Below are 16,495 nucleotides of genomic sequence, written 5' to 3' on the forward strand. Positions count from 1 at the left end.
GGGCCCATCATTCACAATCGGAGATATCAATAGTAAGTTAAAAGGTCATCAAAACTGAGTACCACTGAAGTGTTCTCCAGCATGCCCACTTATTAGAGAAAATAGATTAATCTTCCCCAGTGTAGAATGGGGATTACAAACCACAGCAAAAACAGTCACAAAAGATCATGTAAAATGACATGGCAAACTGTGTTCTGGAGGATAAGGAACAGCAGATTGAAGCAAACTGATACCCAAGGTTTTCACTGCTCTTATTCTAGACCAAATCATATTTATTTCACTTGCAAGCCCTCAGAAGTCATGTAAAAAACTCACCTCTGATAAAAATGTCTGAGCTGATTTCTGTGCTCCTACATGGAGCAGATATTCATATACGTACAGTGCTAATCTGAAAAATAAACAGAAAGGACAATATTTAGAATTGTGCATTTGTTTGCTCCTCTACTTCAGAAATAAAGGATTATCACAAGTTTGAGACATGCCCCACTGCCTTCCACAAACCACAAAGTAATGAAGTGCCAAATCTATTACCTCTACCAGAATTTTTCAACTAGACATGCAGGTCAATCTGACCAGAGGTGTTTAAATAGTCATTAATTAAAATGTTATTAAGCCCCCAAATTACTTAATGTCAACATTTTTAATATTTGGACAAGTGCCCACTGCTCTGAGTGAGCATGCTTACTGTAAATACAATATATTCATACAGTGTCACTGATTGCTTTTCCAGGTCAGCTTTCTTAGCATGTGGAATGTGTCAAGCTGTTAGCACTCTTGAAAAACAGCCCTGTGGTTTTTCCAAAAAACATGGAAACTTCAGGCTGCATCAGGAGAAGCAATGGCAGCCTTGATGCAGGGCATGGCCAAACAACCACAGCTCTGCAGCAAACGGAAAACAGATCCTGAAATTCATCCAGACCTGGGCTCTGATGGCAGCAGAGCTACAAAATGACTGCCACAGCTCCAGCTGACTCCCCAGAGCCTCCTGTTTGTCTGTCTGCAAGCCTCCAGGTTGTCCAGGAGGAGGAGGAGGAGGGGAAGGGGAAGGGGAAGGGGAAGGGGAAGGAGAAGGAGAAGGAGAAGGAGAAGGAGAAGGAGAAGGAGAAGGAGAAGGAGAAGGAGAAGGAGAAGGAGGAGGAGGAGAAGGAGAAGGAGAAGGAGAAGGAGAAGGAGAAGGAGAAGGAGAAGGAGAAGGAGAAGGAGAAGGAGAAGGAGAAGGAGAAGGAGAAGGAGAAGGAGAAGGAGAAGGAGGAGAAGGAGAAGGAGAAGGAGAAGGAGAAGGAGAAGGAGAAGGAGAAGGAGAAGGAGAAGGAGAAGGAGAAGGAGAAGGAGAAGGAGAAGGAGAAGGAGAAGGAGAAGGAGAAGGAGAAGGAGAAGGAGAAGGAGAAGGAGAAGGAGAAGGAGAAGGAGGAGAAGGAGAAGGAGAAGGAGAAGGAGAAGGAGAAGGAGAAGGAGAAGGAGAAGGAGAAGGAGAAGGAGAAGGAGAAGGAGAAGGAGAAGGAGAAGGAGAAGGAGAAGGAGAAGGAGAAGGAGAAGGAGAAGGAGAAGGAGAAGGAGAAGGAGAAGGAGAAGGAGAAGGAGAAGGAGAAGGAGAAGAAGAAGGAGAAGGAGAAGGAGAAGGAGAAGGAGAAGGAGAAGGAGAAGGAGAAGGAGAAGGAGAAGGAGAAGGAGAAGGAGAAGGAGAAGGAGGATATCTTTTATATATGCTACCTGCACTGTTTCTAAGAAGTTAAATATATTTGAATGCATGTAGTAATACGCAGCAATGCTTATTTTAAAAATTCTCCCTATTAATTTTCAAAAACTTGTAGACAGCTACACAAAGAAGAGAGGGAGAGGACTTGTCTTCCTCTTCAAAACCCAATGCCATGTTCTCTGTGATCACTGTCATCAAGGCTCTAATGGAGCAGTAATTATTGCAGTGACCTATCAAGTGTGAGATTTTAAAATCTCAGAGATCTTCCCCAAAAATGTTTTTCACTAGTTGCATGTATTTGCATGCAATACATACACATATTACTTTACTCTCTGTCCAACTTCAAAAGCAAAGATGTACTTTTTTCTCAAATTAAATATATATAATTCAAACATGTGACTAGTTTCAGTTTGAACTCTCTAAGTACTGTGGGGAGAGAGGATTTCTTAAGAGTTGACTTAATTCTTCCCAGTTCAACTTCCATGCAAATTTTAAGCAATAAATGTTGTAGACTAAATCTAAGACAGATGTAATAGACAGAGAAGAAACGCTTTTCTGCCACAGTCCATACATCCTGAACACCCAGTTATGCTTTAAAGCACCTCATCTGTCTTATGAGAGTCCCTTTTTTGTTCAGATCCAAACATGAAGCCTGCAGCCCCGATAAAAGAGTTTGTGTGATCACATCCTTCCTGCCCACCAAGGAAGGTGGAGCAGCACAAACCCCGGGTTTGCTGCGGGGGTTCCAGCACCCCCACGGCTCTGCCATGGACTGAAGGCTTTGGCAGACGGGGCACCTTGATGCCCACACTGACAGCACAAGGCTTTAATGCCCAGAGAGGTTTGTGCCTCCTCTCAGGACTCTGGGGTGCCTCCAGAGAGCTCCTGCACAGCCCAACGTCCCTGCCTGTCCCCACTGTCCCCACTCCAAAAATACAAGATATTTCAACATTGCAACAACAAGACAACCCTAAAACTTTTGACCTAAACACACAGAATGTGCTAATTAAGCACAATGCTAACTGCTAACCTCTCCAGCTCTGTGTAAATGCTGTTACCTCTTGGGCTAAACAAACCAGCAGTGCAATGAAATGGTGTTTAATGAGTGCGTGGAGGGTAAATGTGGCAGATTTCAGTAGAAGGCTTTAGGCTTCCGAGTTGATCCAGCTGTGGCAAATCCCAGAGTGCCAAGGATTGTGCCAGGAGAGGTGGGACCACAGATGGGGCACAAGAGCACAGCACAGAATAACCCCATGGGGTCTTACTAGGTCTGTATGGCTGCCCCAGCCCTGGTTACTGTGCTCTCAGGAAGCCTTCACAGAATGTAACTATGTTATGGGTTCATTCCGAAATAAATGCATTCATCGCAGAGATCAAAAGAGGTTTCCCTGTGTCACAAGGAAGGATCAATGGGAAACTGATACTCTGGGGAAAGACAGAGACACGCCCAAAAAGGTGCAACATTGCGTAACAAGGAGGAATACCAAAATTACAAACTGTAACGACAGGCGAGGAACAGAAAAGACAAAAACGAAGCTACAGTTCAAGTGTGTGCAATGAACAAATTAATGAACTATTTCACATCCTGTCACAAGACTACAAAAGTATTAGTGAGGTGGTCTTCAACACCAAAAGACTTGAGTTTGAAGTGATGTTTTAAGAAAAGCCAGTTTTTACTCATTAAACTGGTGTGAGAAACCGTGCGGAAGCAGCAAGCAGACATATGTCGAATTTTCACGTTTGCATACTTGTTGACATCCCATGAGTAATGTGAGGAAAAAATATTTCCAATCAATTTATGACAATGCTGCAGTAATTTCTGCTAAAGACATGACACAGGCCAGAGCTCCCCCCTCCCTGCCAAGACAATTAGAGCACACATTCATCTGTACCCTGATGATGCATTCACTCCATTAACAAACAAAAAAGGTTACTGTCTGACTCATGTTGCTAACCTGGTGCACTTTGCCTGAAGTTCCTGCTCTAATTGGACAAGGCATTCCTACATCCCACAAGCAGCTACTGGATTCCACAGAAAAGAACCATTTAAGTGGTTCAAGTCAAGCATTTATCAGAATACTACCATGAAATAAACAGTAATTCCTCTAACTGTGCCGTGGATATTGCATTCCTACATTTTAAAGATGGGGAGATGCAATTAGCTTAATGAGAACTTACAACTCAAGCCTTGCAGCGCTGTTTCCATTGATGGAAACATGGAGAACTCACCCAATTCCAAACCAAAAGACTAAGACTGCACATCACACAAGTGTTCCCACCACTTCCTCCGTCACCAAGAGCCTTTATGCTGCTAACATCTGATGCTGGATGTAAAAAAATAAAGTATCTATAATGGGAATGTTCCAGATCTGAGCACCACCAAGATATATTTATAGCATTTTTAGATTGTTAAGACGTAATTTTTTGAAAACTCTTCCTGTATGGAGAGTTTAGCATGTGGCACATCATCCATTTAACTTTTGGTGGGTTCAAAACAGTAATTAAAGAACTAGAAAATCAATATCCATACATAATTTTAAGTCTGAGTGAAGCAGCTGAGCAAGAATGAAAAGCAACTTCATAGAAGAGATCTTAAATGTTATTCTCCATGTTTCAGAAGACCTCATGCATTCCCAAATTACTACTCTGCTCAGAGAAGGAGCTTTTCTGTTGTTTTGAAGAATGTTTCTAGACTTCAGTTCAAATCCATATTTCATTTCAAATCCTCACTCATCTCACATTCAAATTACAAATTCCATTCTCTAAAACAAGAGCAAGTAGCACTGAATCTTAGCATGTATTTGAAGCGGGGGTTTTCTGAACAAATTTTCTTGACTCCACTAATTCAGTACTTTACAACCTGCTTCAAGGCTCCTGAAGGCAAGCTGGTTTTACCAAATTTCAACAAACACTGGTAATCAATTCTTCTAAAGAAGTTCATTTAATATGCCAAACCACACTTTCTGGCCTATTTGGTCATACTGACCATAATTTTTTGCTCCTTCTCTCTCCCTGTTTTTAGCATATTTATATGGTAATATAATTTGCTCCTAAGCATGTATTTTTAATATATTTGTGATATAGATATATGCATATATATATTTATTTTTATGTATGCATGCATGTATGTATGTATGTATGTATGTATGTATGTATGTATGTATGTATGTATGATAGATAGATAGATAGATAGATAGATAGATAGATAGATAGATAGATAGATAGATAGATAGATAGATAGATAGATAGAATGAATCTTTTTCTACTCATCTCGCCTGAGATTTAGGATGTCCCAAAAACTGGCCTCCTGAAGTGAGGCCACCCTCCCCTTGGTTACTGCTCTGATAGCACAATAAACACCAGCAGGGTTTTTCAGTTCACCCACATACCTGCAGCTCACTTTTTTTTGGGTATGTATGTCCTCATTTCACACACTTTTGCTACTTGAGCTCCTGCAGACTTCAAACACTGGCACAGCTATTTCCAACCACACGTTAAGTTGAGCACCAATGTGTAAGTAAACACCGAATAGATATTTGGTATGCGCTGATCTTTTGGGAAAGATCAGAGATGTGTGCCGTGGTAGTGTCTGCAGTCTCCCCCACAAGCACTTAATTGCATGGTTTTACATATTTTCACCAGCTAAGGATGCCTTGGTTTGTGCTGTCACACTGCAGCCTTCCCCACATTGCTTTTATCTGACTCTGGCTGAATTTCATATTTGTTTTTTGTCTCAGTTCTCAGCTCGCAGAAATTACTACAGATCCAGACTACTGAAGAATCAAAACACTCTTCTGAAGGCTCCAAACTGACTGGGACAATTTCCATCAATTCCCAAATACTTTATCAAAAGGCAAGTTTTCCTGATGACCTCCAGAATTTCAAATTTTAAAACTGTCATTTTTTCACCTATGTTTGGCATATATATTGCTCAAGATTTCCAGTAGTTTCACAGGCTTCCTGGTCCATGGTTAGGGAAAAAAAGTAATTCATTTTATGAAAACATATTGATTTTTAAAGTCTCTAAGTAGTTTCTTTGGCTTAACCCATATAAACTACACAACTTACCATAATTATAAAATATTCCAAATGGCAGTTAAAAAATAGCTACCTGACAAAATACATTTTAAAGTGTAAGCTGAGACTTTAATAAAAATACTTGAGGTTCCACCTCTTCCTGATAGTAAAGATGGTAACCTTGGTCTTCCCTGCTGCTTTCAATGGGATAGTAATGGGTTTTTACATGGTATTTTGTCCCTGGTATAAAATTTCCTGCATTTAATGAGTTTAATGCCATGACCTGGCAGTAAGCAAAGGCAGCAGCTCAGAACTGGCATGGAGAGAATCACAATCAGAGAGCAAAGCAGAGACACAGTCCTCACCAAAATGCAAACTTTAAAGCCTTAAAATCACAGAATTACTCATTGATATATGACATCTTAAAATATTACAGCTGTTCCTGAAGCAGCTGCTTGCTCTGAGTAGAAAACAACAGCCTACAGCATCCCCTGGAGAAGGCTGAGGAGGAGGAGGAGGGAGCAGGAATGCACAGAGCAGCTCCCCAGGGATGAGCTGGATCAGCACTGCCTGGACATGCAGTGCACACCAGCCTCACTGAGCAAGCAGCACCTAATTTGATTTTCATTCATACAAAGAAATCAGTGTTTCTGAGCATCTGGCTCCTACAAGGACATGGTTTTGCTGGTAGCCTTCCCAGCCCTTCTCAGGGAATGTACGTTTAATACCCTGTCCAGAGAACCCCAGGATATTTAGGGTTGGACTGCTGGTCTCCCTCATAAGTGTCATCAATGATGTTGGCCAAAAGACTTTATTCCTCTTTTACAGCAGATCCTGGTATCACCCAGATGCAGATGTTAAATGCAGACTGTGCCATTCCCCCTACTCACTGCAGGCTCCAGTTATGTGCTCAGACTGTAAAATGCAAACTCTGCACTGAGAGCTTGGTAGGACGCCCTGAAGAGACAGTAACGAGTCACCTCATGAATTTTAGGGGAATCATAGGGGATGGTGACACACAAGATGAAATTCCCTGAGTATCAACCTAAAAAGTAATGGTGGAAAGTAATTTGTATGACTTATTATGAAGCGGTAAAATTTTCTTCTGGAGAGATTATCATTCTGAAATGATAAGAGTGAAGCTATCGGACCTCCGAAGTCAAAGAAATTCAGGGTACTGGTGGAGAGACTTTCTTCAGAAAAACACATAACCTGGAGAAAAGAAGTGCAAGACAAGCATGAAGTGCCTCAGGCTAAATTTTAAAAACTGATGCAAGTATCAATGGAAGGCAAATAGGAAATAGTATGAGGTTACTCTGGCTGCATCCAAAAATTCATCAGTGATCCAAGAAAAGACTACAACAGCAATGAAGAAAGTAAAATAATGTAGCAATATTAACAACATTCAAGCATTTGCATCAAGCTTCAACATTCAACATTTCCACCAAGTAACAACATTCAAGTTTCCCCCCAAAAACCAGGGAGCTGTGCTGCTGTTCCTGGGAACAAACCACCACCAGTGGCTTTGAGACTGCCACCCCCAAATTACTCAGTGTTTCCACTCAGCAACATCTCCAGATAAACTGGAGCACACAACTTGAGCTACAGCTCACCCATGATGACTTTGCTGAGCCTCCTGTCCTCTCAGACTGCCCAGGGCATGGTTTAATACTCAAATGTGTATTTTACAACTTTACAGATAATTTTCTTAGACTCTGAACTGGAAGTTACCAGAAACACCTTCCTTTTGAAATGCATAAAAAAGCCATAGTGGTTTTCTATATCCTCCCACAATCTTTTTATAGTAAGAATACTTTCCAAACAAAGAATCCCAGCAACGAGAGGAAGGTATTTGAAAATCAGGTGCCCAAAGAGTTTATCCACACATTAGAAATCCCCAAACTTTAAAAAACCTCAGCAATAATAAAGGCTTGCAGACATGAATTTCTACTATCAAATGTTTGATAACAGTCTAGAAAATTCGAATGCTAGCTCTCCAAACTGCTACCACTGATTAGTGTTTGAAAGGAAGAAACCAGATACAAAAGAAAATGGATGGGAAGTATTTGATTCTGCACTGACAGCTGATGTTTGGTAGAAGAACTGACACGGAGGTGTTTTTTTTATGAAACAGGGAAAAGAGGCAAAACATTTGTCACACAGTCTCCAGCTGTGCACTTATTCTAAATCAAAACTTAAAGGGCATAAGCATGCAAAAGACTCCAGTTCTACCATGTGCAGGACCCAATTCAGACTGGTAGTTCTACTCTTAATAGTTATAAATGCATTTCTGTACACGACTTACTCGGTTCAAAAAAGGGTTGCCTTACACGTGGTTTACAGAGGAAAATAGAAAATTCTTTATTTTCTTAAGTATGTATTACTAGAGTACTCTAATCCAAACTGGATTGAGTTACTAAGTTAACTTCATGGATAACTTCACAGGCAGGCAGGACAAGAAAGGCAGGATATAAGTCAATGTCACGTTGCCAAAATGCAATTTCTGCAGCAGGTAGATAGGCAAATAGGAGATTTCAACAGGGCATAGACAGGTTTTAGGATGTCAGAAGTTGGCACTGAAAAGTAAAAATAAGCATTATAAATAAATTAGGTTAAAAAAAAAGGGGGGGGGGCAGAATAAAAATGAGAGGAAGAAAATAAATGGTAAAAAAATGAAGGAAAAAAAATCCAGATGGGCTCTTCACAGCCAGACAATTTAAGGTTCTAAAAGCATACACTTCAGTGAGCTGATGTGCCCCAACACTGCAGCCCAATTAATATACCTGACTGAGCCAATACTGACCACAGCCACTGCACAACAACTCCCAGCACCAAAACCCCTGGGGATCACCACCCATGCCACTCTGGGCATAGCACAGGACTTAAAACTCTCAGCTTGTGATCAAAAGGAAAGAGATAGTGAACATGTCTTAATGGAGCCAAAGGTTTACAGATTAAAAATACTGGTGAGCTCCATGCAAGAACTTTGGTCAGTTTTTCTAAGGAGAGTTTCAGAAATATTTTCCAACATATCATAAGTGATGAACCATTTCATGTAAAAATCCTCTGTAATAATAGTGCAAAAATAATATACCTTCAAAATGAACTCAAAAATGTTTTATTAAGTAAAAACACCAGTTTGCTTTTTGTTCATGAGCAAACTTCTGCCTGAGCACAATTTTTCATTTCTTCTCAGTGACATTTTAAAGATTTCTGATTGAACCGCTTGAGGACACAGAAAAGTTCATTAAAAAAAAACAAACTTGCACAACTTCCATGTGTTTTCCACTTCTCAGTTAAATATGAATAGAATATTAAGATTCAGCAAATATTTGTATTTAGGATGCTGTTTACACACCACCTGAAATTGACTTGAGATATTTATGTGGTATTAAAGAGATTCTGCTCTTAAGCCACAAAAGCACACACACAGAGTACCAGATTCATGGAATGGTTTGGGTTGGAAGAGACCTTAAAGCTCATCCAGTGCCACCCCTGCTATGGGCAGGGACACCTTCCACTGTCCCAGGCTGCTCCAAGCCCTGTCCAGCCTGGCCTTGGACACTTCCAAGCACATTGCAATAATTACACTGCTATTCCATGCTTCATTTATTGCCTTTATTCTCCTTCCTTCATTTTCCCTGTTTCTTAGCAGCAAAACAGAAACTAATCTTGAGTTACTCTGGAAACTCTCAAAAGCAGATTTGGGCGTAAGAAGTCAGCACATGGGAGTTACACACAGCAGAGAACGGGGATTTGCTTTGCTGATCTTTATCTTCAACGAGACTGCTACCTGCAGAAGGAAGGGGAAGGAGACTTTGTGCTCTTCCTGCAGCCTGCCAGCATTGCCTCTGCTGTGCTGTGGGGCAGCGCTGGTACTGCCGGGGTGGCAGAGGGGAGGCAGGTGTTCCAAGACTCGCCAAAGATTTTGCAAAACCCGCTTCCAGCACCAACTGATGAACTAAAGCCTGTTAAGAACCTTTTCCTCTTTCTACCAACTATATATTTTTATCAGCATATACAAATAAATCCATTTATGCCTCCCTGTTTTCAGATTTTTTCAGACCACTTCAGTTTTACAATGCATAATGTTCAAATCTCAGTGAAACTATGTTTATGCTATATAAAGCTTCTATGAAGAAAAACTGTGAATCAAACTCTAATATGCTCTTTTTCAAAAAGAAGTATTGATGAAGGATTCTAAACAAATGCAAAAAATTCTGAGTGAAGAAAAAGGTATTAAACTTGCAGTGAATAGCATTAACATGAAAAGGAAACCAACACTTACTATTTACTACAGAACTCTCCTGTTTCTGCATTAACTGTTCACTTGATATTGGACAGAGTAAAAAAAAACCGCAAAAATTTCAGCTCTCAGCTAAGTGGTGAATATCCTTCAGTCCTGTCTCACATCTATTGGAGACAGATTGAAACAGACAAAAACAGACTATACCTGAAATGAACAAAACCAACCAGCCACCATCAAACATAAAAGGACAAGGAAAGGCATACCACAAAGATCTATGACTAAAAAAAAAGCTTCACAATATATCTGTCATATTAATTCAGTACTATGTATAATGTATCTACAAAAGTTTCTCTCCTCAAAAGGTAAAACCAGAAACAGATCTCACAAGAAATTGTACATACATACCGAAGTCTGCATTAAATGCAACATTTTTATTTGCATTAGTAGATGGCTGCATTAAAACCAAAAATAAAGAAAATGTAACTTTCTGTTTAAACTAAGAAATTATTTTTCATTAGGAATACCATTTTTTACTCTCAACGTGACTCAAACTGAGATTGAATCTAAATCTTGTACTTAGTTGAAATACTCTGCTTTATCTTCCAAATTAATGATGCTTCACTTGGTCCTGTGTCTATTTAGAAAACAGACATTAGTTTTTTTAAATATTATTTCATTAGTATATGACAAGAAGACAGCTTTTCAGCACAGCTCCAGGCATTCACAGCTCTGGATTTCAATTTCACCTTGAAAAGCCATTCTCTCCTCAGCAGAGTTTTACTAGAAGACTGGAGTCAAGTCCTGGAATTATATTTAGTACTAACTATAAAGTATTTATAAATCTGCATTGAGTAAATCAAATGTTTAATATATATTTTAACAAAGGGTCATTTGTTATGGATTTTAGGGCAGCAGTTAGACAAAACACTGTCTTTAACACCTTCTACTTTGTGCTTATTGCCATACATAATACACACTCTTCATGCCTGTAACCTGTTTAATAACAGACATTAATTATTTATTAGCCCTCTATAAACAATTTATAAATGTACTCTTACTATAAAGCATGACTGGACTGGCCTTTACTCCCACAACGAAGGCGTCTGCAGAATTTTAACTGCTGCATTAAGAAGCAAACCCCACTTGTAAAAAACTTAACAGTAATACACATTTTGGGATATAAAAATGTAGCCAAACAGGACAGCTCATCATTTATCTCAGAATTCAGTACATGTAGGGAATTTCCCATAACTTTATGTGAAGTGGTTATAATAGCACTGCTAACAAAACTGAAGTCATGTTTAGGTGCAACAGAACAAGTTTTTTCATACCTTTGTCATGCATCTTTTGAAGAAGTTTAATTTTTCACCTTGGGTAGGCTGGAGTGTCCTACAAATACTCTTTTTAGCAAGATCACTCCAGGCACAGCTGCCTAGGGTGCCTTGTTTGCCCAGGAGACAGTGAAAATTTCAGGAAAACCATGTGGTTTGCCACTCAAGTTTTCAACAGCTTTGGAAACAATGTGGTACATTAACTGAGGGTCAGTCTTCTCTTTCAGACCAGATGATGTTCTTTATATTTTTAGTATTAAAATCAGTTAATAGTTTTAGCATGTACAACGCATCTTGTGGCTCCTTCTGGCACTGCACTGCTTTGATTTTTTTCTATAAATGTTAATTCTTCTTGCGTGAGAACTGCATTTAATTTAAAGCAAATCCTTACACCACAGCAAAACACAAGGAAAGTTCCTTAATGGCAAGACACAGGGAACAACACTTCCCTCTAAGTTTTCAAGTCTGTTGTTTGCACCTCTCCTCTCTGGGATTTTTCTCCAGCTCAGTGAGTAATCAACCACAGCTTTGTAACACTGCTAAAACTTGTGGCATTTTCCTGATTAAACTCAGAATTTTCCTTATGGAATTTTCCTTATGGGACACGTCTTTTCTGAGCAGCACAAGATCTGAGCAAACTGGCGGAACATCAACCCCAAAAATATCGGTGGTGCTACATGTTTTGCCTGTGTTGCTCATCTCTGAGAGCATGTTCAGGAGAACCAACTGCAAGTAAGACCAGATGCAAAAAAATTCCTAATCAAGAATAAAACAGCAGAGACTGTTTAACTCCTTGCTCCCAGCGGTCTGGATTCCTTCAGGAAAGAAATGCTGCACCAGGGAAACACAAAATACAAATAACACAAAGGCTCATAGTGTAAGATTAACTCATGCAGTCCAAAACTGCTCATGTATTTAAAGTCAATCAGAAATATAAATCATGGTCAAGGCTGTTCTTTGTACATGTGAAAAATGCCTGTCCTTAACAATAAAATGTCCTCCTCAGATCTAAATTATGCCTTCTATGCATCATCTCACTTAACATGGATGCACAAACAGGAAAACAAACCAAACAACTTCATGCCCATATGAAGCCCGCAGGATGACAAGGGAAGAACTGTATAGTTTGAAAAAAAGAGAAAAGAAGCTTTGAGTTCACAAATGAAGACAAGACTAATCATCGTTTTTAAGATGTATAAGGAAAAAGTAAGCAGAGCTAACACAGAACATTCAGGTAAAGAAAACATTAGGAAAGATACAGAAGAAAAACCACAGGATGACACGCATTATGTGGCAGTCAAGATCCTTGGCAAGACAGCTCAGAGCTGGATGGACAGAGGCACCAGGTGAGAATTCAAGGAGCAGAGCTGGGGGTGAGAGCAGCAGGAAAGAACACAGCTGTAGTGACAACACTGGGCTGCAAGAACGTCAACATCCCCTAAGAGCAGCCTCTGGTCTCTTTCTAGCAAGGAAATCGAAGTGCCAACACAGCAGAGAATTTCCTGGGGTTCCCATCGTGCCTGTACATATGATGCAGTCTTTCCACTGCTTGGTCAACAAGAAAAGCCCACACAGGATTTGCAGTCACTGAAAAGGTCTTAAGCGCCCCCCAAGGTGATGAAAACCACACTTGCAGGACTCTCATGCAGCTATCCAATCCTTCAGAGTCCCTTTAGATGCACAGCTTTGAAGGTGTCCTCACACTACAAAGCAACAATCTAAGCTGGGGGAAAAAAATATATGTATGGGAATAACAACTGAACAAGCAAACCTGAGATAAAGATCTGCAAAGTCCAATGGGAGCCTCAAGACAACCCTGGCAAGATCAGCACAGTTTAAAACTGCTCATTATTTCACAATGTGTTCCCTTCCCACTGCTTCTGACCTAAATAATGTCCTTGCTTTTCAGGAGGTGGGCACTCTGCGGCTCCTCACTGCTCCCTCTCTCCAGGAGAGCACAAGCCTTACTGTGACTGAAACCTAAACCCAGGCACTCTGCCTCTTGTGCCCCAAAGGAACTGGCAAAAACCCCAAAATGAAATGCCCTTGAAAAGGGACAAGAGGTGGGTAAACACTGAACTCTACCAACCACGAGACTGCAAGAGATGGATATGCACTTGGAATTGTTAATCTCTGTGGTGTCTGTCAGACTCTCTTCATCCCTAGAAATGTGGGGCTGCAGGAAAAAGGGAACAGCATGAGGAGAAATGAGAGTATCTGGAGGTACATGAGTCTTGCTATAGTGAAAGTAACATAAACCTGAGTCCCACGCAGCCTACCTTTAGAAATTATTTCTATTGGGAATTCCTGCAATTTCTCCAGTCCTTCCTGAAGGCGCAACAGTCATGGAGAGGCAATTTTTAACAAAATATATTTTCCAAAGGTAGCTTGTTATGGGCATCAACCATCAGCACAAACCGAAGCCCTGTGAGAGCTCTGTCACTGACACAGAACGTGTCCAGGTGGCTTTGGGATGTCTCCAGAGAGGGGGATTCCAGGCCCTACCTGGGCAGTATCCCAGGGCTCTGCCATCCCAAAAGAGAAGCCAGACAGACCCTGCTGCATCTCCCTTCCAGACCTGTGGGGACATTTGGGACAAGCTGCTCACCAGCACTGGCCACAAACATTCCTCAGGAAACTCATTTAGGACGTGAAGCATTGCCCTTCACGTCCTAAACTCTCAATGCCACACTAAAAAATCTAAGTCAAAATTTTGAGTCACTTCCACGTCCTCACTTCCCTGGAAAGCCACCCACTGAAACAGAGGAAACTTTTCTCAGTACCTTCCACTGTTTTAGTAATCTTACCCATCCACTTTAATAAACGTGAGCCACTGCCTCCCTGTTTGTGAAAACCTCACATGGAATTAATGAAAGCAACATTTGCTGCTTGTTCATGAGCTTGATCACACTTCTACAGTGATGATCTCATTAAACAATCCAAATATTAGAGTTTTGGGCAGGTTTATTAGAAGGAAAATATAAGAAGTAACCGTGATTTTTTATTATATTCCTCCTTAGCCAACATCACTGAAATAATTACAAGGAATTGTTGTAGATTAGTAATGAGCTGGCTCTCACAATTAGGGGGTGAACATTTTATGTACATTAGGAGAAGTTTTTAAGATGTATAGTTATATTACTGTAATATGTCCTCCCCCCCAGCATCGTTATCACCGGATGGCCTGGGGCTCCCAGTGCTGTAATTTTTCCTTATTTAGTGCTTTTCTTGTATTTTTTGTTAAAGTTTAATAAACCTTCAGAAATTTTAAAAAGCGAGCAGTTGTTTCTCACAGAAATGCAGGAGTAAAGTTACTAAGAGGCTGCAATTTTTCATCATTTGCCTCAGACCTGAATGTGCTTTCCTGCTTTCTTCACTCAAAAGCCTATAAAACTATTTTGTTTAAAACAGCAGAAGAAATATACCGTTGTCATTTAAATGTGTCAGCTGTTCCCACAACAAATGTTGATAAAGTATGTGATGTTTTGAGTCAGAAAGTTACTAATCTCTGTTACAGACTTAAAATACCTGCACTATTCATATATGGAAGCACCAAACGCCTGGTTAGAGTATAAAACTAATGTGGATTTGACGATGGCATGGAGAGATCCTGAGTGGTATCACCCTCCTCAAAACCAACTAACACATGCACCCAAAAAATCCACAAAAACACTCAAAACAAATCAAAAAACCCCTCAAACCAATCCCTCCCCAAAAGAAAACAAACAAAAAACCCCAACCTAAACAAAAAGCAACCAACAAAAAGAACCCAAACCAACACAAGAAAAAAAAAAAGAACAAAAAAAACCCACCAAAAAATCCTCACAAAACCCAAAAAAACACCCAAACTAAACCTAAACCACAACAACAAAAAATATTCCATCCTCGAACTCCCAAATCAGTGCTTGTGAGCTCAGTCTCGAGCTGCAGCACTCCGTACACACTACCCTAAACAAGGGATACGTTCCCCGTGCTTCCATTCCAAGTATTTGTGTGTTAATTCCAAAATCAGCTTTTCCGAGCAGCTCCTCGGGCTGGTGCCTTTCTCTTTCTCATGCAGCCCGTGACCTTCGCAGGTGAGAGGGGGAACATCAGCCCCCAGGGGCGCTTTCCACACTTCCCTCACGGTGAACAATGGGCCGCTGCAAACTTTACCACAGCGGGACTAAATTTCAAAACCGGTCACCTGGAGATGGAAGATTAGCAGGAGACACTCGATAACGACTGGTTTGACAAAGCACTCGGGAGTTCCCCAAATTCCAGCGCGTCTTGCTCCACCTGGCCCCTGGGAGGGTGATTGTCTCCCATTCATCCCACCTGGGCTAAAGGGTTTTGCTGATGCCGGCCTTTTGTGCGTGTTCTACATAAATACATATTTATCTGTTGAAATCTCTGATGTTTTCTGCGGCCAAGTTGCTCTGGAGGAGGGCACAGCTTCATTCCTGCTCCAGTTATTTCCCTCCCCAGGGCTGCCATGAAAACAAATGAAATCACATGGATCATGATCTTGTCAGGTCTCATCAGCAAAGCAAGACCCGGCATGGTCATTATCAGAAAAAGAGATTTAAAATATAAGTTTAAAACAAGACTACCGAACTTTTATACACCGAGCTGAAGTCGCGCACTGCAGCTTTTCTGTAACAAATCCCTTTCCTGCAAGGATTTTACAAAACTTTTCATGTTCATGAAGGACCACTGGAAAAAAGTGGTACAAATGGCAAAAATAATGAGTCAGCTGCTCAGTTTATTGAGGATCCCTGCAACTTGCATGGCAGTTTAAAACAAGTTGCACAGGAAATTCAGTCAGCAAAATATAAATAATATTTATATATATAATATATATTTATAAATATTGTTTGTGTTTTGTATATATTAAAATATAATTTTTTTTACATTTAAAACTTTATTAGGACTGGATTTGCAAAGGGAAAGAAATTTCCAACCAAGATGCCAACATCTATTAGCCTGGCACAAAACAATTAAAAGTAATGAAATTTTGACTTCTCAGTAAGTGTTAAGAAGCTTAAGATTAGCATTTGGCTAATCCTTCAGTCCCACGGAGAAGCCCTCACACAGACCAGACAGCATTCTGGAGGTGGCAGCGCTGCCCCACAGCTTCTCAGCAGCATCGCTCATCATGGAGCAGGAGACTGACAGCTCCAAACAACAGCAGCTCGCCTAAAACCACTTTGTATAAAGCAT

At 40.5% G+C, this 16,495-nt stretch overlaps 1 protein-coding gene across 4 annotated transcripts in view; it reads right to left on the reverse strand.

Moving 5' to 3' along the window:
* Positions 1 to 16,495, reverse strand: part of SSBP2 (single stranded DNA binding protein 2) — a 135,952-nt gene that overhangs the window by 104,061 nt on the left and 15,396 nt on the right. For all 4 annotated transcript variants that reach the window (XM_063179884.1, XM_063179882.1, XM_063179885.1 and 1 more), the window contains exon 2: positions 316 to 388. In XM_063179884.1, coding sequence (XP_063035954.1) covers positions 316 to 388 — 73 coding nt within the window. The remainder of the gene's footprint in view (positions 1 to 315; positions 389 to 16,495) is intronic.

This window comes from Melospiza melodia, chromosome Z, assembly GCF_035770615.1.
Source record: "Melospiza melodia melodia isolate bMelMel2 chromosome Z, bMelMel2.pri, whole genome shotgun sequence".
NCBI lineage: Eukaryota > Metazoa > Chordata > Aves > Passeriformes > Passerellidae > Melospiza > Melospiza melodia.